Source organism: Erinaceus europaeus, chromosome 7 (genome assembly GCF_950295315.1).
Source record: "Erinaceus europaeus chromosome 7, mEriEur2.1, whole genome shotgun sequence".
Classification (NCBI taxonomy): domain Eukaryota; kingdom Metazoa; phylum Chordata; class Mammalia; order Eulipotyphla; family Erinaceidae; genus Erinaceus; species Erinaceus europaeus.
In genome coordinates this window covers 115,852,610-115,879,880 of record NC_080168.1, presented here as the reverse complement: position 1 = coordinate 115,879,880, position 27,271 = coordinate 115,852,610, and the positions used below count along the sequence as shown (strand labels likewise).

Sequence of the window (27,271 nt, the reverse complement as noted above, 5' to 3'; positions counted from 1 at the left end):
TGAAACCATAACAACCTTGTTTTTGTTTTAAATCCAGTAAATTGGAATGATTCACCATCAGGACAGCAGTTGGGGCCCGGTCATGTGGATGGACGGAAGAGAAAAGGGGCAGGGGAGACTCGGCTCTTGTCGGGCATGCGGACACGATACCCAGGGCCCTGGCCACACTGGCAACAGGAGGGACGGGCAGGGCAGGGGCGGGGTACAGGAGGTACGTGGGACGGCTGGGGCGGCTGGACGGGCTGCCCGGCTCATTTCTTGTTCTTGAGCTGATTGGCCAGCCAGTCCAGGCCTTCGTACAGCCCGTCCCCGCTGGTGGCACAGGTGGCCTGAATGTACCAGTTGCGGTGGCGCAGTGAGTGCAGGCCCAGCTTGTCTGTGATCTCAGCGGCGTTCATCGCATTGGGCAAGTCCTGGAGCACGAGGGAAACATAGAAACGGAGCTTCAGATCACACAGAGCTGTCTAGGGCACCCATCTACCAGGGAGCATCCCCTCTATAGGTGGGGAGTGGGGGCTCAAACCCAGGTCCCTTGCACATGGTAACGTGGGTGCTCAACTCAGAGTGCAAACACCCAGCCCCCTCCTTTTTCTTATAGAGGTGTAGAGAGGGAGAAAAAAAAGACACCTGGGGGGTCAGGCAGTAGCACAGCGGGTTAAGCACACATGGCGCAAGGTGCAAGCACCGGCCTAAGGATCCTGGTTCAAGCTCCCGGCTCCCCACCTGCAGGGGAGTCCCTTCACAGGCGGTGAAGTAGGTCTGCAAGTATCTATCTTTCCCTCCCTGTCTTCCCCTCCTCTCCATTTCTCTTTGTTCTATCCAACAATAATAACAATAATAGTAATAACCACAACAATAAAACAACAAGGGTAACAAAAGGGGAAAAAAAAGCCTCCAGGAGCAGTGGATTCATAGTGCATGCACCGAGCCCCAGCAATAACCCTGGAGGCAGAAAAAAAAAAAAAAAAACACCTGAAGCACTGCTCACCACTCATAAAGCTTTCGCCCCTGCAGGAGGGGATGGGACGGGACAGGATGGGACGGGACAGGAATGTGGGAGAATGGGGCTGGTAACGTGAGGTCTACTGGGTGCACCACTACCCCACCCTCTACCACGGAGAGGGAACAACCTCCACCATTACAGGAACCCAGAAGAGGACCCCTAGGAGATGCTTTGATTTAGTCACCCCAAGACCCCAGCTTCTCAGCACTAGAGGCCTCCTGTTAAAGCAGGGAAGCAGGGAAGTGATCTGACAGGGCAAAGAAGTCTGTCCAAGCGGTCCGGGAGGTGCCGCAGTGGATAAAGCACTCGACTCTCAAGCATGAGGTCCTGAGTTCAATCCCCGGCAGCACATGTACCAGAGTGATGTCACATTCTTTCTCTCTCTTCTCCTATCTTTCTCATAAATAAATAAATTCTTTAAAAAAGGAGGAGGAAAAGGAGGAGGAGGAGGAGAAGGAGGAGAAGAAGAAGAAGTCTGTCCAAATGCAGGAGTGCGAGCAGATTTACTGAAGTGGGCCGTGGAGAGGATGAGGGAGGGAGGGGTCTGCAGTGACATGAGGATGAACTGGTGCTAATTAATGCAGCTGGGTGGCTGCGGGGGAGACAAGGAAAAAAAAAAGCGGCCCATCAACCCTCTCTCCCCTATTCCCCAAACTGCGCACAGTCACAGGGCTCCCCACACCGCCAGGCCCTGTGAAGTCCGGCTGCTCTGCTCGTATCAGAGGTGGCAGGAACCACACCTGTTTGTTTGCGAAGACGAGCAGCACAGCGTCCCGGAGCTCGTCCTCTGCCAGCATCCTCATCAGCTCCTCCCGGGCCTCGTTGACGCGCTCCCGGTCATTACTGTCGACCACAAATATCAATCCTGGGGAGGCAGGGCGTGAGCTGCACACACAGGACAGGCGAACCCCCCCACACACACACACACACGGGGGCAACACCCTTCCAACACCCTCCATATACGAGCCCCCTTGCTCTTTTCCTCTCACCCCTGGATGTGCAGGGGCAAGGACGGGCTGCCCTAACCAAGAATGCCAGCCCTACATTCTGCTCACGCCCAGCCAGCCCCCGCCCGGGCCTGGGTGATTCACATTCCGTACCTTGGGTGTTCTGGAAGTAGTGCCTCCAGAGAGGGCGAATCTTGTCCTGGCCACCCACATCCCAAACTGTGAAGCTGATGTTCTTGTATTCTACTGTCTCCACATTGAACCCTTAAGGGAGAGAGAAAACACACACACACACACACACACACACACACACACATGGCCATTTGGTCTCAGAAATCAAACCTGCAGATGATGTCCCAGTGGGTGTGTTTTTATTTCCCCCAGGCAGCCATGGGCCCAGTGAGGGAAGGAAAGCTGAAGTGTCCTAAGAATTGGTGTTCCTGACCTAGCAGTCCAAAGGGAAAACCTGGCTGGGCATGTGTCTTGGTAACAGAGCACAGGCTTTTTCACGGTCAGGTCTGGGTTTGATCATCAAAAATAATCAAAAATACTACAAAAATAATCACCTCGACTGGGGAGGTGTTGCAGGGGACAAGGCATCGGTCGAACTGGACAGAGTATGAGGTCCCAAGTCTGATTCCCAGCACCGCGTGTTCCAGAGTGGTGCTCTAGCCCCCTTTCATAAATGATTAAGACTTTGGGAGTCGGGCTGTAGCGCAGCAGGTTAAGCGCAGGTGGCGCAAAGCACAAGGACCGGCATAAGGATCCCGGTTCGAACCCCGGCTCCCCACCTGCAGGGGAGTCGCTTCACAGGCGGTGAAGCAGGTCTGCAGGTGTCTATCTTTCTCTCCTCCTCTCTGTCTTCCCCTCCTCTCTCCATTTCTCTCTGTCCTATCCAACAACGACTACAACAATAAAACAACAAGGGCAACAAAAGGGAATAAATAAATAAAATAAATATTTAAAAAAATGATTAAGACTTTATAAAAAATAAAAAGAAGAAGGTTTAAAATAAGAAGGGGGGCTGGGTGGTGGTGCACATGCACAAGGACCCAGGTTCAAGCCCTTGGTCCCCACGTGCAGGGGGTAAGCTTCACGAGCAGTGAAGCAATGCTGCAGGTCCCTCCCTCTCCCTCTTTATTTGTTTCTATCCAATAAATTATATACATATATATATATATATTCTTTTTTTGAAAAAAAAAAAAAAAAAAAGGAGGGAAGAGGAGAAACCAAAGAAAAGCTAAGAAAAATGGGAGAGGATGTCTTTGGCCAGTTGGGATGTTGCCAACAGTCTGGGAAACAGAAACCAAACTCCCCCTCACTCCCTGTCTTTGGCTCTCCTCTGATAAAAAGCTGACTCAGCCCAGCTCCTGGGTCTTGACCACCAAGGCCTGCTCCAACCAAGTGGAGCCTGCGAGGCAGGGTGAAGGAGAAAGGAAAAAAAGGGGACAAGTGAGCTGCAGTTTTGGAGCCCCAAGTGCAGAAACACCTGTGGGTGAGGAGGATCTGGAGTCCCATCTCCAAGGCAAACACTCTCTCTCCCACAGGCAGGTCTTAACCAGGATCAGGGCCACCGAGGATCTAAACTGAAGCGATTCCAGGCCTCTGGCAAGAACATCAAAGTCCTTCACCTGCTTTCCAAACAACACAGAGAACAAACCAGCTCAGTGCCCCAGGGCAGCTGCTGAGTGCCAGGCTGCGGAAGTTCCCGCATCACAGAGGGCTGGGGGAGGCGCGCAGACGGCAGCCCCAGCACCTGCTGGTAAGAAAGCTAAATAACCAGCCTTCCCCGAAGTCCGCAGGTTGCAGGGACTTGCCTGCGGAGGAGGCCAGGTGGGGGATCTCAGAAGAGGCCCCCTACCTGGCCCAGCTGCCACATGCGCCGACTCCCCAGCCGCACCCTTACCGATGGTGGGGATGGTGGTGACGATCTCCCCGAGTTTGAGCTTGTACAGGATAGTGGTCTTCCCCGCGGCGTCCAGGCCCACCATCAGGATGCGCATCTCCTTCTTCCCGATCAGGCTCTTGAGGAGGTTTCCGAAGATGTTACCCATGGTCACGGCAGTGGCGCGCTAAGCACAGCAGGCCCCGGAGTGGCAGCAGTGGCAGTCTGGGTCGGGCCTGGTCCCTGGTGTGGAGGCCTTGGTCCTAGACAGAGATGCGAAATCATTACTCCCCTGCTAGCTGGGACTCCCTGCAAAGGGGGGGGGGGGGTGGTCCACCGAGGTCGTGGCTAGCGTTTCCACATGACAAACTGAGAGCCCGGGGAGACTGTGAAGACTGGGGCCCATGAAGACACAGCCTGAGCCTTTGGGCTCACCCGCTATAAGCAAGATGAAGCAGTGAAGACCAGGACACCCCTGCGTGGCAAGGAACCTCCCATATGACTTCAGGTGAGCGACCTCACCTGTCCACATCTGCACCTGTAAGCCGAGGGTTGAGCTGGATGGCGGCTCAACTCCTTCCTCCTGACATCCCACTCCACTGCGAGGGGCTGCCTGTAAGGAGATCATCACTGCTCCGCCCTTCCCCACCGCCCCCAGGACTTCTGGAAAGGGTGGGGGAGGAGAGAGTGGAATGAGGAGTGGCTCTAGGTGACTCCCGGCAAAGTTCAGGCTTGCCAGGTTCCCAAGGTTTGCACTCTGCTTCTTCCCTTCCTGTATTTCTGCATCCTACCTTCACTCTACACACCAAAAGAAATGAGAGAGAGTGAGAGGGCAACACTCCTGGCAGCGGCGGGGGAAACGGTCACATGGATAGTGTAGTGTCCTGCTGCCCTGTGTGCAGCCCAGGTGCCCATCTGGCTCCCACCACGATCAAGTGAGCTTCAATGTGGTGGTTTCTTTCACACGCTCTCTCTGCCTCTATGGAAGGAGGAGGAGAAGAGGAAGGGGAAGGAGGAGAAGAAAAGGAGGAGGAAGGAGAAGGAGGAGAGGAGGAGGAGGAAGATGATGATGATGATAATGACCTAAACAAAAAGAGCCAGAGTCAAAAAAAATAGAGGAAGAAGAAAGAAGAGGAGGAAGAAGAAGAAGAAGGAGGAGGAGGAGGGGGAGGGGGAGGGGGAGGGGGAGGGGGAGGAGGAGGAGGAGGAGAAGAGAAAGGAAGGAAGGAAGGAAGGAAGGAAGGGAGGAAGGAAGGAGGCTACCACTTTCCCTTTCCTTGTCCGTCCATACAGCAAAGCACTGAGAGCCGGGGAAACCACCTCTCAGTCCTCAGCAGGGAAAATCCGAGGCCAGCCAGGCCACATGGCCACCTGCAAGAGCCATCTCTCAGCCTGCCTCTTCCCTGACTACTTCACTCGTCATCCGCATCACAGCCAGCCTGACTGGTCAACCTGAGTCGCGTTTTTTTCTCCTTCCCTTCGACACTCCCTCTTGTCTCCACATTTGTCTTTCAGAGCCATGGGTCTGCAAGGCGCTGCAGGCTCTGAGCCACCAGCACTCCCACTCCCCCAGCCTGTACTTCCGGCTCCCCCCCCCACCCCCGACTGCTGTTCACCCTGCCTGGGCTGCCCTCTCCCTGGGACCCTCGATGGCGCTCCCGTCCTCAAGGTCTCCCCTATCCAGCTGTGACACACACGCCCTGCACACCAACCACTCTACACCAGTTCTCCCACAGCATTTTTATTTTTGACTTTCGTTTTTAAACTATGTTACTATTAATTTATTTATTGAAGAGAGACAAAGGGAAGGGGAAGATAGAGAGGGAGAGAGGAAAGATACCCACAGCACTGCTTCACCATGTGTGAAGCTTCTTCCCCCAGCAGGTGGAGACCAGGAGCTTGAACCGGTGCTCTCGCACATGGTAATATGTGCACTTATCTGGGTACACCCCCCCTCCCCCCACCGCGTCACACACTCAACCATCCAGCGTGTAGCCTGTCTGCTTCCTGCTATACCGTTTCTCCCTTCCCAACACCCAGGTCTTGAACAGCTGGCCCATGGCAGCTCAGTAACTGGACCGACTCCTGGCATCCTGACTGGCCTCCCTAGCATCTCGTTTCATCTGGACACTTACGTAAGATACCCACTAGGCACTTAAATGCTCACTGAAAAAATAAGCAGCAGCAGGAAGCGTGTGAAAGCACAAAATACCTACCTGCTCATCCCACCCACCGCCCCCAGCAGACAGAATCAGAATCCTTCATTCCCTCTACACCACCCCTCCCTGCTCTGTGGCACAGGACAGCCACAAAAAAGGCATCTTTGAAACAATGAAATGGAGTTCAGAATCACTAGTGCCAGCCAGTTCCGTGCCTGCGGGAGGCATGCGTCAGTGGGCAGCTTACTCAGCAATCAGCATATGCCAGCTGCCGGCGTTCTCCACAGAGTCTGGGAACCAGAGAGACACACACCCCAAACCCAGCAGGCGAAAGAACAGGTCAAGACAGAGTGCACCCAGACCCAAGAATGTGAAAGGTGGACAGGGAGGAATTCCATTTACAAGCTCAAGTGAGGGGGTTCGGTGGGATTTCATTGTTGTTTTTCAAGAAAATCTTCAGGCCTGTTTGGTTTTTTTCCTCCTCTCCTCAGTTTGCAGCAAATTCCAGACGAGTACAAAGAAGCTAGATCAACAGCCCCTAGAGACCAAAGTATGAGTTTGTCCAAAAAACAGAAACAATGAGCACTTATGGAGTGTTTCGTCTTCAAAGGCCTCCCCAGACATCCACTAATGAGCCAGGCGTGGTGCTCCCAGGAGGCTCCCCAGATGAGCCCTGCCCCTGACCCAAAGGGCTCACACCCAGGGAGAGGACCTGGCTCAAACCTAAGGCTCAACCTCAGCCAAGTCGCCCACTGGCCATGCTAAGCCCTGCCCACCCTGCTTCAACCCACCCAGGCAGACAGATTCCCAAGGATCCCTGAGGCAGGACGAACACCTGCCCAGCTGTAAAATCAAATCCTTGGCAATCTGTGGCCGTCAGACTCCTGGTCCTGCTGCGAGTACAGTCTGCAGGAATGCAGACCTCCCCCAAGTCCTCCTAGTCTGGATCTCACAGTCTCGCTTGGGTGTTCCTCCCTTCAGTTTCAGAGACTCGGCTTTAACAAAAGAAAACTTTGGCAGCAGCCTGGGCAAAGCCTTGGACTCTCATCTTTGGGGTCTTGAATTTGACCCCTGGTATCACCTAAGCTAGAGTGGCAGTGGCATGCTGATTTTCTGTTTTCTCCCCTCATTAATAAATATTTTTTGAAAATATAACAATGTTGGGAAATAGCTGTTGGCCCATGTTGTGTGTGTGTGTGTTGCTGGGGATCAAACCTAGAGCCTCATACATACTAAGCATGTACTCTACCACTGAGCTACATTCCCAGCACCAAATTCTTCTTTTTTGCCTCCTGGGTTATTGCCGGGGCTCGGTGCCTGCACTACAAATCCACTGCTCCTGGAGGCTACTTTTTTCCCCTTCTGTTGTCCTTGTTGTTTATCATTGTTGTTGCTATTGCTGTCATTGCTGCTAGACAGGACAGAGAGAAATGGAGAGAGGAGGGGAAGATAGAGAGGAGAGAAAGATGGACACCTGCAGACCTGCTTCACCACCTGTGAAGCGACTCCCCTGCTGGTGGGGAGCTGGGGGCTTGAACTGGGATGCTTACGCTGGTCCTTGGGCTTTGCGCCATGTGTGATTAAACCGATGTGTTACCGCCCGACCCCCCCCCCTTTTTTTAAGATTTTGTTTATTTTATTTTTTTTCCTCCAGGGTTATTGCTGGGGCTCTGTGCCTATACCACAAATCCACTGCTCCTGGAGGCTATTTTGTTGTCCTTGTTGCTTATCATTATTATTGTCATTACTGTTGTTAGGACAGAGAAATCGAGAGAGGAGAGGAAGACAGAGAGGGGAAGAGAAAAAATAGACACCTGCAGACCTGCTTCACCACCTGTGAAGTGACCCCCCCACACCGCAGGTGGGGAGCCGGGGGCTCAAACCAGGATCCTTGTGCTTTGCACTGTGTGCGCTTAACCCGTTGAGCTACCATCTGGCTCCTGATTTTATGTTTATTAATGAAAGACAGGAGGAGAAAGAACCAGGCATCACTCTGGTACGTGTGCTGCTGGTAACTGAACTCAGGACCTCATGCTTGAGAGTCCAATGCTTTATCTACTGAGCCACCTCCAGGACCACATCCCCAGCACAGAATTCTAACCTCAATTTACACCACACATTGCTGTCCCTCCTGACAGGAACGTTATGGCTGATGAAATATCACCAGCTGTGAGTATGGCAGTGACTGAAAACAGCCCTAGCTCCAGAATATGTACATGCTGCCCTTTGGTTTGCCTCTCTGCTAAGCTGTCATGCCAAAGTACTGGTTCAAAAGTTGATCCCAGCGTCACACGATTTCTCCTCGGCATGCCACGTCAAGGCCTCGGAGTTAACTGAATCATTCTTGTGGCTCTTGCTATTTCGTGGAACTTTTTCCTTCAAGTCTGTACATGTACAGTCCCCCCAACTCCAGCAGCTAATCTTCACAGGCAAGGAGCGCGTCTTGCTTTTATTTTGGATCTCTCCTCACCCTGGTACCCAGCTCACTGAAGGTGTTCTAAGTGTCCTCAGATCGTTGGTTCTACCCTAGCTGAACTTGGTAGTGCTAGGCAATGCACAGATGGCTGCTGCTTCCATAGCCTGCTGGTTCTTGGCCATTTTCCTCACATATGTGACCCTGAGACTGGTTTGAAAGCACCGTGAAAGAACTGGAATTTGATAGGATTCTCTCCTGACATTTACTACTCAATGCGTCTGATAGATAGCCAATACAATAGCCAAGTAGTTACCGCATGTCCCCTGGGGCAACCCTGGATCTTGGAATTAACAGGAGTATGAACTCTCTTTAATACAATCAGGATCTGGACTGGAAGCAGCATTCCAAAGGGCAGGCTGGCTTTGTCCTGGCTTCCTCTGTCCCTGTCTATTACCAGACAGCATGCTGCCCCTGCTACCAGGATGTTACCAGCTTTCAGCTTTGTGTCTTGAACACAAACTGCTGGTTACGGAGTCAATTTCTGTTTCCACCATACTGCATTTCTAGAAAAAGTTATGGACAGCAAAATAGGAAGGGGGGGGGGGTCATACTTTGGTACAAGGATAAAGGGGGAAAAAAGTCTACCTTGGATTGTCTCCCCTTTAGTCTATGTTCCAATAGTTAGTGTCTTTTACCACAGATGGCACTCCCATGTTGACAGGGCAAAATGCCAGGGCACCACGGGCTGCCGGACACCAGAAATCAGCAGTTAAAACTGACAGTGAGGGCTCATGAAGAAAACTGGAGTCCAGCAATGTTTCCGTTGATAAAGAGGACCATACTGATACTCTGTTTCTCCACACAAATGGTAACAAAGTAACAGGACTTCTCAAAACATGTTCGCTTGACTGCCTGGGATGACTTTAGCCACATCTGAGGCTGCTTCACCGGGCACCACCTGCTCCTGCCAAGCCCACCCTCCCACCTGCCCAGAAGCAGCAGGCTTTGCTGTCGCTGGCTCTAAGCCATCCTGGCTTGCCTACGTTGTGGGAGGATGCCCTCCCTGCTCTGCAGGCGATTCTGAGAGTCACAGCTTGGTTTGCCTGAAGTTATCCTCCATCCCTACCCCACAATTCCAGTGACCAACTTCGGCAGTTTTCCCAAGACACCTTGGCACAGATGCCTCATCAGACACCACCAGGATCCTCTTCATGGATCCACAGAAACAAAGACCAGAGTCTCTCTTAAGCACCCTGCTGCCAGACTAGGGCACTCTTAAGAACAGATTTATTCCCAAATTTCAAATTGAGCTATCACTAATGGGGCCCGGTGGTGGTGCATCTGTTAGAGCATTCACACTGTCATGCCCAAGGACATAGGTTCAAACCTCTGGTCTACCTGCAAGGGATAAGCTTCACAATCAGTAGAGCAATACTATTGGTATCTCTTCTTCTCTCTATCACCAAAGAAGGAAGGAAGGAAGGAAGGAGAGAAGGAAGGAAAGAAGGAAGGGAGGGATGAAAGGAGAAGAAAAAAAAAACATCACCAATAAAAAAACTTTTTTTTAACCAGAGCATTGCTCTGTTCTGGCTTATGGTGGTGTGAGGGATTGAACCTGAGAATACGGAGCCTCAGGCATGAAAGTCGTTTGCATAACTATTATGCTATCTCCCCAGCCCCTAAAGACACTTTTCAGCAGTCCATGAAAACCCAGCAATAAAATTTAAGGAAACAGAAGCAGGGGACTCGCTGCTTAGTTTCCTTGTGGAGCTGGCTTGCAACCTCTGTAAACTTTCCAAGATTTTGTCTCAAGAGCAAACTGGAATCAGCACAAAGAACTCCTAGATTAGGATCTTGATGACTTCTACTGGACTCAAAGATTTCCCAAAGACATCAACTAGCTTCTGATGGCAGCTTCCATGCACTCAGTAGGCACTGCAGAGACTGAACTAGGCATGCAGAGAGGAAGGTGGTTTTTGCCTTTATGGAAGTCTGTCAATGAGGAAGACTTGGAAACAGGATCACAAAGCAGTGATCCTGTTTCTGTAGCAACAGAAAACTGTAGCAGTTCATCAAAACTGAAGGTAAAGGACAACCCCCAGACAGGATTCTCGGGGGACATACCATAGCTACAGGAAGTCATCAAAGAAGAGGTGGGAATGGCAGGGAGGGGCAGCATGTGCAAAGCTTCCAATGAATTGAGGTAGAGGTGGTTCTTATTAGCGAAGGTCACGTAAAACTGGGAGGAAGTTCATTTGGACGCAATGATAGTCTGGTCTGGCAGGTAGCACAGCGACAGAACACAGGGCTTGTATGTGTGAGGTCCTGAGTGGGGCCCTGGTACCACACAGGCTACAGTGATGCTCTAGTCTTTGGTGTGTTTTTTTTTAATTTTTTAATATTTATTTTCCCTTTTGTTGCCCTTGTTGTATTTTATTGTTGTTGTAGTTACTATTGTTGTTATTGATGTCATCGTTGTTAGATAGAACAGAGAGAAATGGAGAGAGGAGAGGAAGACTGAGAGGGGGAAAGAAAGACACCTGCAGACCTGCTTCACCGCCTGTGAAGTGACTCCCCTGCAGATGGGGAGCTAGGGACTCGAACCGGGATCCTTATGCTGGTCCTTGCGCTTTTCACCACATGCACTTAACCTGCTGCGCTTCTGCCCAACTCCCCAATGCTCTGGTTGTGTGTGTGTATGTGTGTGAGTTAAATAAATGGGCCTTTTTTTTTTTTGCCTCCAGGGTTATTGCTGGGGCTCAGTGCCTACACCATAAATTTACTGCTCCTGGAGGCCATTTTTCCCACTTGTTGCCCTTGTTATTTTTATTGCTGTTATTGCTATTGTTGTTGGACAGGACAGAGAGAAATCGAGAGAGATGGGGAAGACAGAGGGGGAGAGGAAGATAGACACCAGCAGACCTGCTTCACTGCTTGTGAAGCGACTCCCCTGCAGGTAGGGAGCCAGGGGCCCGAACCCGGATCCTTGTGTGGGTCCTTGCGCTTTGCACCATGTGTGCTTAACCCACTGTGCTATCACCTGGCTCCCATAAGTGGACTTTTTAAAAAATGAAGGGAAGGAAGGCCAGGCAGTGGTGTACTTGGTTAAGTGCACACACTAGTGTGCAAGGACCCAGGTTCAATCCCCTGGTCCCCATCTGCAGGAGGAAAAACTTCACAAGTGAAGTAGAGCTGCGGGTGTCTGTTTCCCTCAGTATCTCCCTCCCCTCTCAATTTCTCCCTGTCTCTATCGAATTAACAAATAAAATTTTTTTTAAAAAAAAATGAAGGGAAAAAGAAGTCAAGAGACGGGAAAGACAAGCAGCCTTAAACTAAGATGAAGGGCCTCAAAGGCGACAGCGAGTCACATGATCGAGTGCGCTTCTGATGGATATTTAGAAACAGCCGTCAGACGATCTTTACAAGAGCATCAGGGCGGCAGCGTGAGGACTAAATCAGAAGGGAAAGACTGGAGGTGAAGAGACCCGGAGGACAGTGACACAAACGAGAAATCAAAAGTTCTTAAGTAGAGGCAGCAACAGAGAAGAGCGATCAGACATGGCACGTCCAAACAGTAGTTACAGGATTGACTGAATGGCTCACTCAATGAGAAAAGGAAGCGCAGGTGGGTCAAAGATATTCCCAGCCTTCTACCCTGGGTAGCTAGGTGGCATTATGATCTTTATTACTGAAGAGAGAAGTAGAGCCTCACTCTGGCACATGGAATGCCAGGGATCAACCGAGGACCTCAGGCTTGAGAGTGCAATGTTGTAATCCCCGTGCCAGCTTTCAGGTCATGTTAGATAAAGCACTTTTTTAGACAGAAAAGAGCAGACGAGGAGTGAAGACACACGTTTTGAGATCACATGCTGGTGAGAGCTGCTAAGGGAAGAAGCTCAGGAGAAGTGTCCGGGCTGGGCATCTGGGAATTCTCTGTGCAGGTGCCAGCTGAAGTCTCAGAGGAGCCACGATGCTCCAGGATAGGCCAGCACTTCACCCACTGCACCACCTCTGGCTCACGACGTGCCAGGACCACTGTAGTTCCAAACTATAGACCCAACCGTCATTATCACCGCAGAACCAATAACTCTTTACTCAGACGTGCGGGCAGACGGCATGCGGCACAGCTCCTCAGCCCAAGGATGTGAAGACTGGTCAGTTCAGTGAATGTGGACACTCCATTTCCTTTACCAGTGATGGATTTATGAATGGTCATGTGCTCATTCTAGACAAAGAGGGAGGGAACGTCTGCTGGAAACGCATCGGAGAATTTTTTTCCTTAATCTTGGAAAGATAACACAAGGCAATGTTTTCTTGTCTAGTATCCGAGTATCTTCTTTAAAAAAAAAGGGGGGGGGGGAGTTGGGCAATAGAGCAGCGGGCTAAGCGCACATGGCACAAAGCACAAGGACCGGCGTAAGGATCCTGGTTTGAGCCCCTGGCTCCCCAGCTGCAGGGGAGTCGCTTCACAGGCGGTGAAGCAGGTCTGCAGGTGTCTATCTTTCTTTCCCCCTCTGTCTTCCTCTCCTCTCTCCATTTCTCTCTGTCCTATCCAACAATGACATCAATAATAACTACAACAATAAGACAAGGGCAACAAAAGGGAACAAATAAATATTTAAAAAGAAGCAGCAGCACGAGGTCCTGAGTTTAACCCTAAGCATCACAGGTACCACAGCAGTGCTCTGGTTCTCTCCTAAATTGTGTGTGTGTGTGTATGGCCCAGGAGGTATCGCAGTGGCTAAAGTGCTGAGCCAGGAGCATAAGGTCCTGAGTTCACTCCTAGCGTCACAAGCACCAGAACAATGCTCTGGCTCCCTTTCCTCTCACACACAAACCTTGGCAATAAATACATGGGTATTTTACAGATTTGGGCTGGATAGTCTAGCTACTTTGCTAGGTTGTGGCCAAGTCCACAACAAACCGAAGGAAGTTTCAGTGCTATGCTATCTCCCCCTCTGTCTCCCCACCCTCCTTCCTCTCTAAAAACAGCTATTTTTTAAAAAATATTTATTTATTTTCCCTTTTGTTGCCCTTGTTTTTTTTTCATTGTTGTTGTAGTTATTATTATTGTCATTGATGTCGTCGTTGTTAGATAGGACAGAGAGAAATGGAAAGAGATGGGGAAGACAGAGAGGGGGAGAGAAAGACAGACACCTGCAGACCTGCTTCACCGCCTGTGAAGCGACTCCCCTACAGGTGGGGAGCCGGGGGCTTGAACCGGGATCCTTATACCGGTCCTTGCGCTTTGCGCCACGTGCACTTAACCCGCTGCGCTACTGCCTGACTCCCAAAACAGCTATTTTCTTAAGTAAAGGGCTAGACGATAGCTCACCTGGTAGAGTAGGTCCCTTACTAAGAGACCCTGGGCTCAAGCCCTGGCGCCACATGGAAACACTATGGAAGGCACTGTGGCATCCTGCCCTGTCTCTGCCTCTCTCTTAAATAATGAAGAAAAATAAATAAAGGCCAAGTAGGCTGCTCGGCAGTGGGATTACACACACACACACACACACACACACACACACACACACACACACGAAGCTCCAGGCTCTCTCCCTGAAATCACAGTAAGTACATAAATAAATAAACCTAACAATTAGGCCAGGGAGGCCACCCAGTGGCATCCCACATATCTGAGACTCCGGTTCCTTCCCAGTGCTGCGTAAAGATGGAGAAGACAAAAAGAGAGCGAGTCAGAGCACCACTCTAGCTTCTGAGGTGCCAGGGGTCCAATCTGGGCGCTCACACAGGCAAGGCACCAGTGCCCAGCCGCCTCCCTCCCCAATACGCCTTTCAGTGCTGGCAGAGAGAGATGCTGGGGTGACCTTTAGACCAAGAAAGGGCGGACAGACACCAAATTCCAGCGTGTCTAAAGAGAGAAGCTGAGTCCTTAGTAACACTGTCAAGTTGGAGGGTTGAGAAAGAAAAATCGAAACGCACTCTGTAGCCTGAAAGTGGCCTAGTGGGCAGAGCAGGGCCTTGCACGGCTGAGGTCCTGATGGTTCCCTGGCATCGAGTGTGCCAGAGTGCTGCGCTGGTTCTCTCTTTCATTAACACATAAACCTTAGAAAAATAAAAAAAATTTAAAAAAGCAAGGACCGACATAAGGATCCCGGTTCAAGCCCCCAGCTCCCCACCTGCAGGGGAGTCACTTCACAGGCGGTGAAGCAGGTCTGCAGGTGTCTATCTTTCTTTCCCCCTCTCAGTCTTCCCCTCCTCTCTCCATTTCTCTCTGTCCTATCCAACAACGACGACAACAACAATAATAACTACAGCAATAAAACAACAAGGGCAACAAAAGGGAACAAATAAATATTTTTTAAAAGTTCTCTTACCTTGTTTGTGTGTATGTCTAAGTATGTGTGGCTGGGTGGTGGCACATCTGGTTAAGCACACGTGTGTGTGTGTGTGTGTGTGTGTGTGTGTGTGTGTGTGTGTGTGTGTGTGTGAGAGAGAGAGAATATATCATAACAAGGCTGGGAGAGAAGTGTGGTAAAGCACACACCTTACCAAGCACAAGGACCCAAGGTTAAAGTCCAGCACCTCATAGGAACACGACACCGAGAGAAGCTGCAGAGCGTGAGAGTGTGTGTAAGAGAGAGTGTTTATATGTGTGTATGCATATATATATTTACCACTTCAACCATTTTTAGCAGCTGTGGTGCTGGGGACTGAACCCAGGGCCTCACACAAGCAGGCAAGGTCCCACTGTAATCATTTGTCAGACATACAGCTCGGGGCGCTCGCTAAGTACATTCACACTGCTGTGCAACCATCATCACCATTTATCTCCAGAGTTTTTTCATGATTTCAAACTGAAAGCACCCCCACCCACCCCTCCCTCCTAGACACCATCACTCACTCTCCTTTTGTTTTCTGAGTCTGACTATTTAAAGGACTACACAGTGTGTGTCCATCGCTGTCTTTCTTCTCTCACCTACATTTTTGGCTTTTTTGTTGGTTTATTTTTGTCAGCACGGGAGCTCCACTGCTCCAGATTGGCTTTTTCAGAGCGAGACAGAGAACGGGAGAGACGGGAGCCGGGTGGAGGCGCACAAAGACCTGCCTGTGTGAGCCCCCAGCGCCCCACCTGCAGGGGGGGGGGTCACTTCACAAGCGGTGAAGCAGGTCTGCGGGTGTCTGTCTTTCTCTCCCTCCTCTCTCAATTTCTCTCTGTCCATTCCAATAAAATGGGGAAAAAATGGCAGCCAAGAGCAATAGATTCATAGTGCTGGCACTGAGCTCCAGCAATAACCCTAGAGGCAGGAAACAGAGAGAGAAAGAGAGAGAATGAGAATGGGAGAGACACCATGACGCCAAAGCTTCCTCAAACCTGTGTGACACGAACGGCAAAGTTGATGCCCTTCCAGGTGGGTTAGCTCACCAGTACCTAGATCTTTTTTTTTATTATTTTACGCTTAATTATTTCTTGGGAGATGACTCACCCAGTACAGTACACATTTTAGCATTCATGAGAACCCAGGCTCCAGACCCCCAGCCACCAGATGGAAGCACCACACAAAGAGGAAGCTTGGTGTGTGGAGCAGCAGTGCTACAGTATGTCTCCTTCCTTCCCCTTCTCCCTCTCAACCTCTACCTAGAAAAAGAAAAAGAAAAAAAGCCTGTCAGGAGCAATTAAATAAAGAATATACTGAGTCTGAGTCTGAGTCTGAGTAGGAGAAAGAGAGGATGAGATTTACAGGTTGGAGAGGTAGACTAATGGGTTACGCAAAAGACCCCAGTACCACCATAAGCCAGGGCTAAACAGTATTCAAGTTTAAAAAAAATCATGTGAGAGGCAGAAACAGATCAAAGCACAGCACAGATCTTCCCAAGTCTTGACATTTTTTACATTTATTCTGGATAAAGAGAAAGAGCAAGAGAGAAGGGGGAGGGGTTGGGGGAAAGGCCAGCAACACAACTTCACTGCTTATGAAGCTGCCCTCCCTGCAGGCGGGGCCTGGGGGATTGAACTTGGGTCCTTGCTCACTATAATGTGTGCCACCCACCTAAATCCCTCCTTCCCTGTTCCCGTCCCCTGATTTTTTTTAAAGAACTTTTATTCTTTTTTAAGAAACTATTCAGGGAGTCAGGCGGTAGGGCAGTGGGTTAAGCGCACGTGGCACAAAGCACAAGGAATGGCTTAAGGGTCCCGGTTCAAGCCCCCGACCCCCCATCTGCAGGGGAGTCGCTTCACAGGCGGTGAAGCAGGTCTGCAGGTGTCTGTCTTTCTCTCTCCCTCTCTGTCTTCCCCTCCTCTCTCCATTTCTCTCTGTCCTATCCAACAATGACATTAATTTAATAACTACAACAGTAAAACAACAAGAGCAACAAAAAGGGAATAAATAAATAAGAAAAAAGAAAAAAGTTTAAAAAAAAAAAAAAAGATTCACATTAATGAGAGAGATGCAGAGAGAGCAAAACCAGCTTTGGCTTTGGCAGTGCTAGCGACTGAATCTGGACTTCGGAGCCTCAAGCATAAAGCACTTGGTGTAACCATTATGCTGTCTTCCTAGCCCCATATCAGATAGGCACGAGAGAAAGACAGAATCCAGACAGGGCCCATGGGCTGCTAGACCGAAGCAAGAGTCTCAGGCTCTCCCAGCCTGAGCTATGTCTCCTGGCAGCGGCTCTGGCCTCTGTGATGGAACCCCAAGTCCGCAAACAGAAGTACTGCACTCTACCTGCTGGACCAGCGAGGCCTCTAGCTACAGGGTTTACTAGGTTCTGGCACTGCCTGTGACACACAGGTGGCCTACCTACAAGAGTGTTCAGTGAGGTAGGAGGAAGGCCCAACGCAGACACCCGGGACAACAGACACTTAAAGTAGGGGGCTGAAGAGGAGGCCACAGAAGAAATTAGGAAGCAACCAGAGGGTAATCATCTGAAACTTAATTTTTTTTAACTTGTTTTATTTATTTATTATTGGATAGAGACAGAAATTGAGGGGAGAGGGAGACAGAGGTGGAGAGAGACAGAGAGATGCCTGCAGCCCTGCTTTACAACTTGTAAAGCTTTCCCCCTGCAGGTGGGGGAGGACCAGAGGCTTGAACCCAGGTCCTTGCACACTGTAGTGTCTGCACTTAACCAGGTGCGCCACTGCCTCACCTCCTCATCTTTCCAATAAGGAAAGAAGGCTTTTCAAAAAGGAAGAAAGGTCAAAGGCTGCAGAAAAGTCAAGTTAAGATAAGGTCTCAAAGATACCTAGTGAACTCAGCTGCCAGGTAATCACCAATGGCCTTATCACTGAAAGTAAAGCCTATCTAACTAAATGTACGTCCCACTCAATTCAATTAACAGTGTTTGGACTTGGGCCAGGATTGTTATGTCAGCTTCCCTTCTAGTCAGAAACAAGACAGTAAAAATTTTAAAAAGAAACAAGTCCTGGAAAAGAGGACACAGACACAGATAAGTGGGAGGTAACGCTATCTAGAAAAGCAGAATCCTGACTCACCCTGACAGGGGCCAACGCCAGGGCCTTGAGGAAGGGGCTGGCCTTCCCCATGGGCAGCCCTCAGCCAGCAGGCCAAAAGAAAATACCGAGATCTGGCTCAGAATAGTGATAAAACAATGAACAGATAAAACCTTGGCTCATTCGGTTCTTTGGGACACTCTGTGGCAGTGCCTTCGCACAAAAGCCTCCAGCTTTCGCTGCCCTAGAACCTGGCTAAAATCTGCTATTTCACAACTGCTCCAACGCCCCTATCTACAGCTTTAGATAAGCCACACCACTGTACCTTCCAAATTACAAGATCACTGAAATCCTAGGCCTAATCTGCCGAACGCCTTGATGAACCTTTGGCCCGCTCTGTGCAGGCCCCACTGCGTAGTTCAAGAGGGAGCTGCCAGTGAACAACAGACGAGTCAGGAAGATGTGATCTCCACAAGCAGCCACTACAGAGCAGCCTAAGGATACAGAAGTCAGGGAAATACCTACCTTGGAGGGGTAAAAGATGACTGCAATCTCCAATCTCCTTGCACCACAAACACACTTCTGTTTTAGGGCTCCTCGACATACCTACATTTTATTCACGTGTGTCTGTTTTGCTTTCCGGGGCTGGAACTTTCCACATGCAGTGACTTTAGAGCACTACAGCTCAGCTGGAGATACTAATCCCATCAGGACTGGAAGGCCAGGCTGGGCATAAGTGCCCACAGCCCTTGGGCCAATTATCTAGACTGCAAAAACCTAGGTCTCTAACCATTTCCCGTGCATGCAACTGGTCTGTAGCTAGCAACTGACACACTTATTGTCATGAAGCACGGTCGTGCTGCAGGTAGCCAAGTATCTGTGAGGCTGAAGGAGACAGTACAGTGTTCTCTGGGTGCTCTCTGATCTTTCTTCCATATCCACTATGTCCTCGAGGTTGGGGTGGGGCAGGCAGTTGAAAGGCTGCTGGGCAGAAGGGAGAACCATCTAAGATGCTCTAATTATGCTTCTTCACTCGCACCCAGAATAGCTCCCTTGCTTTTTAAAAGTATTTTTTCTTTATTTATATAATTTTATTTATCACTTATTTATTGGAGAGAGAAATCAAGAGGGAAGGACGAGATAGAGACACCCACAGCACTGCTACGTTGCTTGTGAAGCTTTCCCGTGTGTGGGGACCCGGGGCTGGAACCTGGGTCAGGTCCTTGCATGTCGTAACGTGTGCTCCACACAGAACACCACTGCCCGGGGCCTGCAGCTCCCCTTTTATTATATATATATTTAATTTATTTATATTTTATTTATATTTATTTATTTTCCCTCTTGTTGCCCTTGTTATTTTTTTTTGTTATTATAGTTATTGTTGTTATTGATGTCGTCGTTGTTGGATAGGACAGAGAGAAATGGAGAGAGGAGGGGAAGACAGAGGGGGAGAGAAAGATAGACACCTGCAGACCTACTTTCCCACCTGTGAAGCGACTCCTCTGCAGGTGGGGAGCAAGGGGCTGGAACCGGGATCCTTAAGCTGGTCCTTGCACTTTGCGCCACGTACGCTTAACCCACTGTGCTACCGCCCGACTCCCTATTTATTTATTTATTTATTTTATATTTGTTTATTTTTACCAGAGCACTGCTCAGCTCTGGCTTATGGTGGTGTGGGGGATTGAACTTGGGACTTGAGAGCCTCAGGCATGAAAGTCTCTTTGAATAACCATTAGGCTATACCCCCACCCTATTTATTTTTAAATATTTTATTTATTTATAATAAAAATAGGAGAAAGAACCAGACATCACTCTGGCACATGTGCTGCCGGGGATTGAACTTGGGACCTGATGCTTGAGAGTCCAAAGCTTTATCACTACACCACCTCTCGGACCACATTTATTTTTTAACTAGAGCACTGCTCAGCTCTGGTTTATGGTGGTGCGGGGGATTGAATCTGGGACTTTGGAGCCTCAGGCATGAGAGTCTGTTTGAAAAACATTATGCTATCTCCCCTCCGCCCCCCACTTTATATTTAAACAAACACAGGCAGGTGGGATCACTTGGCAGGAGGTGGGGCAGGGGTGAGGGAGCAAGAACCATCCAACTGAGAAAATTATCCGCATCCTTTTTTCCTTTTTAAAATTACCGTTATTCATTTATTGAATAGAAACAGCCAGAAATCCAGAGGGAAGAAGGTAACAGAGGAGAGAGACAGGGGGGCAGGCAGTGGTGCACACCGGATTAAGCACACAGTGCAAAGCACAAGGACCCACACAAGAATCCTGGTGCGAGCCCCCAGCTCCCCACCTACAGGGGAAAGTCGCTTCACAAGTGGTGAAGCAGGTGTGCAGGTGTCTTTCTCCCTTTCTATCTCCCCTTCCTCTCTCAATTTCTCTCTGGTCTAATTTTTGAAAAAATGGCTGGCAAGTGGTGGATTTGCAGTGCAGGCACCGAGCCCCGGAGATAACCATGGAAGCCAAAAAGAGAGAGAGAGAGAGAGAAGACAGAGAGACATCTGCAACAGTTCTTCACCACTGGCAAAGCTTTCCCCTGTAGGTAGGGAATGGGGACTTGAACCCAGGTCCTTGCACACTGTAACTAACATGTGCACTCAACCAGATGCACCTCCACCCAGCCCCCGGCAGCCTAAACCATGTTAAATTTTACATGTTCACACTCAACACTCTTACACAGAAACTCACAGAGGTCTATGCAAGCCTCTCATCAGTAGTGGGAGAGCTCAAAGGTCCATGAGACCTGCCACACCCAGTCATCTCACCATCTTCAAGAATATGGTGGGTGGGGGAGACAGCATAGTACTGATGCAAAGTGACTTTCCAGCCTGAGGCTCCAAGGTCTCAGGTTCAATCCCTCCACACCACCATAAGCGAGAGCTGAGCGTGCTCTGGTAAAAATAAACAAACAAACAAACAAATCAAGAGAATGTGTATGCTGATAACAATGGCTCCCTGCGACCCCCAGTTGTTTCCCTTCCGGTCCCCACGATGCAGCCAATCCTTTGCAGAAGCGTCCATGACAAAGGGTCACAGAATCCTTACCTTAGTCCCATCTTTCCCAGTCCAGGACAGGAAGCCTACAAACCTTTGTGAACTCTTTCCAAGTGCTTCCTTCCCATGTCTTATCAGTGTCAAAAAAGAGTGTTACCAGCACTCTACCTCGATTTGCAACAAATGTTGGGAAAGGCAGGGGGACACAATTCTGGACAGACAGCACAACTCGGGATCTTAATATAGTACACACTCTGAAACACGCTTGGAGACAGACATATAAAGGAGCCAGACCAGATGAACAGAGCAGTCCAGGAAGAGCAAGACGCTGAAATGCTGGCTGAGACCTAAACGACGGGACCCAGGACCTGAAATCCCCGACTGAGGTCAAGCAGGGCTTTCTTCTACGGAAGAGTCATGCTGACCCTGCCAACATGAGCCTCACTGCTGAGGCCCACATGCTCAGCCTACACTCAAGGTGAAGGCTGAGGGCCCCTGCTTTGCTTTGGCTTCACTCCCACTCAGGCAGCAGGAGCTGCTTCTGTGAGGCTGATGCTGAAAAAAGATTCCACTGCTCCCAAGCCTATGACCAGCACAGAAAAGCACAGAATGACACAGTAACAATTGTCCCTGTACACAGGCAGCAAATTCTTTCTTTGAAAGGCTCCTTCCTTTAAGGCAGCCCAGAGTGTGCTAGTGTGCTCATATTAGTATTATGACGGTGGTTATTAATAGCAGCTAACATTTGTTTGGGACTTACTATGTGCTTTGTACAATACGAAGTACTTTCTGTGTGTTATTTAATTCTCAAGACAGCAACATGGGGAGTCGGGCTGTAGTGCAGTGGGCTAAGCGCAGGTGGCGCAAAGCACAAGGACCGGCATAAGGATCCCGGTTCGAACCCCGGCTCCCCACCTGCAGGGGAGTCGCTTCACAGGCGGTGAAGCAGGTCTGCGGGTGTCTATCTTTCTCTCCTCCTCTCTGTCTTCCCCTTCCTCTCTCCATTTCTCTCTGTCCTATCCAACAACGACAACAACAATAATAACTACAACAATAAAACAACAAGGGCAACAAAAGGGAATAAATAAAATAAATATAAAAAAAAGAAAAGAAGACAGCAACATGAAGTAGGTACTGTCATTACTATGCTCTGTACTGATAAGGAAAGGAAGCTAAGAGAGGACAAGTAATATCACCAAAATCATACAACTAGTAATCAGCATAGGATATGGACCCAATTTTATGTGATTCCAAGGTCCATGCTCTTAATTACTGTGTCATTTTGCAGCTAAAGAACCTACAAGAAAAATGGTCCATTGAGGCAAATGCAACCAAATGCTATGAACCTTGGAATCCATCTCTAAAGGTATACAAGAACACATTCCCGGGAGTCGGGCGGTAGTCCAGCGGGTTAAGCGCATGTGGCGCAAAGAGCAAGGACCAGAGTAAGGACCCCGGTTCGAGCCCCCGGCTCCCCACCTGCAGGGGAGTCGCTTCACAGGCAGTGAAGCAGGTCTGCAGGTGTCTGTCTTTCTCTCCCCCTCTCTGTCTTCCCCTCCTCTCTCCATTTCTCTCTGTCCTATCCAACAACAATGACATCAGTAACAACAATAATAACTACAACAACAATGAAAAACAACAAGGGCAACAAAAGGGAAAAAAAAAAATTTAAAAATTAAAAAAAAGAACACATTCCCTAATTCCCTGTTAACTCAACTTCAGCCAGCCTGTTTTTACAGAACTTCTTCTTCTAACCAACAAATCCCGCCCACTGCCCTCTGAGTCCACTTCCTCTTATGTGGAAAACAAGAGTAGCGGAGTCGGGCACACAGTGCCACCCTTTCTGTACTCAGCCGCCAGCCTCCTTTAGAGAGGGATGTGCATTCAGTGCGGCAGTGGCAGCAGCCACCTTTCCTGGGGAACCAGCTCTGTGCCGGCCAGCAGACAAGACTGCTTTCCTCCTCCACAAGCTCCTGGACTCCAATTTGCCGACAAGACTCAAGGACTCGGGTCTAATAGAGAAAGCCCTTTACCCAGAAGCGTGACATACTGTATTCGAATTCTATTCTCTTGATTACTATTATTTATTATCTTTACTTGTATATTGGATACAGACAGCCAGAAACCGAGAGGAAGGGGGTGATAGACACCTGCAACACTGCTTCACCACTTGCAAAGCTTTCCCTCTGTAGGTGGGGCGGGGGGGGGGGTTTCAAACCTGGTCCTTTCACACTGTAACATGTGCACTTAACTAGGTGCACCACCACCCTCTAAATCTATTTTCTATTATCTAATTCCATTCTGGATCTGAGTTTTCACTATCCACTCCTGTTCTGTATCTACTACAATGGTGGAGAGGCCAAGATGTCTTAATTACACAAGTTTAAGGATCACTGTGCCTGTGCCCTGCTACCTCCAGTCACACTTCCTGACAGCCATCTCATTCTTTCCTTAAATAAGTCAGAAAGCTTGAATGCTACCCATTCATATCCTGCACTCACCATGAGTGCCTACTGTGTGCCTAAGTATTGTGGGAAACACAAGTGAGATCCAATTCCTGCACTCAAAAAGAAAAAAAAAAAAAGAGCTTCTAGACTCATCAGAAGAACCAGACATAAAAAAAAATTCTGACTATGCAAGGTAAGACTTCTACTCAGGGAGGCAGGCAGGCAGGAGACGTGTGAATGTGTGACCCGTAAGGGGTCCTTCCCAGCTGAGCCAAAGGTCACTGAATCATGCTGGGAAAAGGTGAATTCAACAGGCTCGGCTTCTTTCTTAGAATGAGTCTCACAGATATGTTATCCCAGCTCCGGTCTAAAGGGCAGAGAGCCATCCACTGGCCCCTGTCACTCACGGCAAGTGGAGCTGCTTTCTCCAACAAGCAGCTTCAAACAAAATGGCAGCAAAGACTGTCACCACCTGATTAGGGCACAGGGCGGGGAGTTTGCAGAAACTGTTATTTGGTCCTGTTACACTGGCCCAAGCAATCAGACTCCTGCAGCAGATCACCTACCAATAAAACTTTCATACCAAAGACCAGGGGTGACCCAAGCCAACAGCAGCAGGGCCCGGTTTTAAATTACCCTTCTCCATCACCCAGACGACCTCACTATTCCCGCTCGCTCTTGACCACACACCACACTCCTGCAGTCGGGCCAGAGGGCCACTGACAAGTCCCACAATCCAGAGAGATGGGAACCCCCCGCCCACACACACACCCCCAAAGAGGAGCTGCTGCTACTTTATAGATCAAATGGCGCAGGTTGCGCAGGGAACTCTACCACCACCACCACCACCACCACCCCGTTCCCTCAGACATGGGTGTATGCAAAGGCTCCGTTTCTTCTGTTCCAGGAATCCTGCTACTTCCTAAAGAAAGAAAGCGGACTGGAAGGGGCCGGGTGGTGGCGCACCTGGTTGAGCGCAAGTATTACAGTGCGCAAGGACCCGGGTTCAAGTCCCTGGTCCCTACCTGCAGAGGGAAAGCTCTGCGGGTGCTGCAGGTGTCTCTCTGTCTCTCTCCCTATCACCCCCTTCCCTCTTGATTTCTGGCTGTCCCTATCCAATAGGTAAAGATTATTTTAAAAATTAAAAAAAAAAAAAAAAGCGGATTGGAAGACACAAATTCAGAGTCAGTGACAACATGCTCCCTCCTCTGGTGAGACCGCCCGCGCTCTGCCTGGGGGAGGAAGGCACCACCTCTCTCTTCCAAGCAGGAGACCGGGCACGGAGAGCGCAACCTCCACACGAATGGCAATGGCGCTGCTAGGTGCCTCCTAGTCAGCGCCCCTCCACACCCCAAGGCTGTGCAGGGGCGAGGGGGAGAGAGCAGCCCCTTCGGGTGCAGGGGCGAGGGGGAGAGAGTAGCGCCCTCGGGTGCAGGGGCGAGGGGGAGAGAGCAGCGCCCTCGGGTGCAGGGGCGAGGGGGAGAGAGCAGCACCCTCGGGTGCAGGGGCGAGGGGGAGAGAGCAGCACCCCAGCCCTTCACCAGGGAAAGCGAGCAGTCACCGCCGCCCCCGCACCCCCTCTCCTCCAGAAGCTTTCCTCCCCCTCCACCCCGGCCCCCCAAAAGCCCATTTCCTAGCGGCCATGGGGACCCTCACCGCAGCCCAGGTCGCCCCCTTGTGCGGAGAGGACAGACCCGTACGCGGCCCCCCGCCCCGCGTCCTTCCAATGCGGGGGCAGCAGGGAGCCCCTCCCCGACCTCGGGGTCGGCCGGGCAGCGGGTGGGGCTCCCCGCCCGGCCCAGTCTCTCCTCCAGCGGGACCCGCCTTTCCTCGCCGGCCCCTCACCTGTTCCCGCTTCCAGCTCCGCCGCCGCGGCCGCAGCCTCCGCCCCCGCAGGTTCCGGCCGACTGTCGCTCCGCTCCCCCCAGCCGATTTCGGTTCGGCTGCTGCCCCGGGCCCCGCTCCCCCGGCTTCCTCCTTCCTTCCCTCCACCAAGCACCGGAAGCCGCGACGGCGACGGGAGCTGTGCGGCGCTCCCCCACCCCCAGACCAGGATACTTCCCACCTCCCAGATCGCGCGAGAGCTGCCGGCGGCGAGCGGCCGTTCTCGCGAGATCCATCACCATGGCAGCGGCTGCAGCAGAGGCAGCCCGGATCCCGAGCTGGAGCTGAAACCTGGGCGGGGGCCGGTGTGGCGGGGGCCGGTGTGGCGGGGGCTGGAGGCTGCAGAGGCGGAGGCTTGGGGATGAGGATGAGGCAATGGGGACCGAGGTGAGAATTCCAAGTTTTAGGACCAGGCCTGAAAATTCAAGGGCTGGGGCTGCTGTGCTGATCACACTGGAGCTTGGGCTTGAAGGGAAGAAGGGCCAGCAGCTCCGGAGGCACAGCCAGCAGCCGGGCAGGACTGACTGACTGGTGCAGGCTGTGGCCCGCCTGCCCCTGCACACCCCGCGCTGACGGCCTCCCGAAAGCTGCCTGCGTCCGCTGAGCGCTTCTGAGGCTAGGTTAAAGCAAGGTCCAGGTCAAGAGAGCCTTTCCTCATAGAGAGGAAGGAAGGTGACCAATTTAAGAGACTGGACTCTGGGGCAGTTAGGAAGTTAGCATTTGAAAGGCAAGCTGAGAGGGAGTCGGCAGCATAAGGATCCCTGTTGGAGCCCCCCCCTCCCCACCTGCAGGGGAGTCGCTTCACAGGCGGTGAAGCAGGTCTGCAGGTGTCTGTCTTTCTCTCTCCCTCTCTCTGTCTTCCCCTCCTCTCTCCATTTCTCTCTGTCCTATCCAACAACAACGACATCAATAACAACAACAAGGGCAACAAAAAAGAATAAATAAATATTTTTTTTAAAAAAGGGCAAGCTGTTGAAGCCTTATACTCAAGAGGCTACCAGCAGACCTTAGAGGAGACCTCTGTCCCTTTTGTCCTGTGCCCTCTAGCTTCCCTGCCACCTTATGGACCCAGTCAGCTTCTTCCTCAACAACAAGTGTGGTTTGAAGGAACCTAGATGAGTATTGTTTCATCACCAATCCAGGATGACTTTTTCAGACACAGACCAAGAGGCAGTGAGAGTGAAAGAGACCTCAGCACATCAAGCTTCCTCCAGTGAGCTCCGGACTGGAATTGAGCCTGAGTCAAACACACGGCAAAGCAGTGCATTATCCATGCCAGCTATTCCGCCAGCTCATGAGAATGAATTTGAGGATCCCCAGGAAAGTGAGGGGCTTGTTTCTTTTTTCCTGCTCACCCTCACTTCCTTCACAGTCGTGTCTGCGCCTGGTCTAGGCTTCCAAAGCTGTCTTGGAGCAGCCTTGTCTGTCACAGAAAGGCACTAGTAATGCTAAAAACAGAAGGTGTTTTAAATGGCCCCTTTTCTCATTTAAGGTAATATAAGGAAACACATGGCTCTTCTCTAAGACTTGAGACAAAATCGTTACTTTTCTGAATGTCTTGCATATTCCTTGTCTCCTTCCAAGCAGAACAGGGCCAGTAGATCTACTCTTTGCCCTATTAAGTCCCTGGTGCATGTGTGCATTCATTAAGCCGTCCCATTTCTCCCTGTCTGTTTTCTCTCACTTTAACCTGGAGAATAACATAATCGTAGAATATGAAGTTAAGTGGAGCTTATATTGAGATAGTGAAGGATGAGATGGTTAACAAGAAACATGTTTATTATTAAACAGTGAATTCTATCTGCCCCAGGCTGTTACCATTAAGAACCTTTGCCCTGGGAGTCTGGCGGTAGCACAGTGGGTTAAGCGCAGGTGGCACAAAGTGCAAGGACTGGTTCCAGCCCCCGGCTCCCCACCTGCAGGGAAGTCGCTTCACTGGTGGTGAAGCAGGTCTGCAGGTGTCTGTCTTTCTCTCCCCCTCTCTGTCTTCCCCTCCTCTCTCCATTTCTCTCTGTCCTATCCAACAACAACATCAATAACAATAACTACAATAAGACAAGGGCAACAAAAGTGAATAAATAAAAATAATTTTAAAAAGTACCA

General features: G+C 50.4%; 1 protein-coding gene across 1 annotated transcript; it reads right to left on the bottom strand.

The window, feature by feature from the left end:
• On the bottom strand, positions 1-25,300 carry ARF3 (ADP ribosylation factor 3). The gene is made up of 5 exons (XM_007528519.3): positions 25,130-25,300; positions 3,857-4,098; positions 2,104-2,214; positions 1,744-1,868; positions 1-413 (listed from the first exon to the last, which is right to left on the bottom strand). The coding sequence occupies exons 2-5, from the start codon at positions 4,002-4,004 to the stop codon at positions 252-254; spliced, it is 546 nt and encodes a 181-aa protein (XP_007528581.1). The 5' UTR covers positions 4,005-4,098; positions 25,130-25,300; the 3' UTR covers positions 1-251.
• Positions 25,301-27,271: the final 1,971 nt, after the last annotated feature.

Excerpts from the sequence above, each read along its gene's own strand:
- ARF3 (XM_007528519.3), bottom strand. The coding sequence starts at position 4,004 with ATGGGTAACATCTTCGGAAACCTCCTCAAGAGCCTGATCGGGAAGAAG. Across the intron at positions 1,869-2,103 it reads CTACTTCCAGAACACCCAAG|GATTGATATTTGTGGTCGAC; the intron begins GTACGGAATGTG and ends CTGCCTCCCCAG. Across the intron at positions 414-1,743 it reads TCGTCTTCGCAAACAAACAG|GACTTGCCCAATGCGATGAA; the intron begins GTGTGGTTCCTG and ends CTCGTGCTCCAG.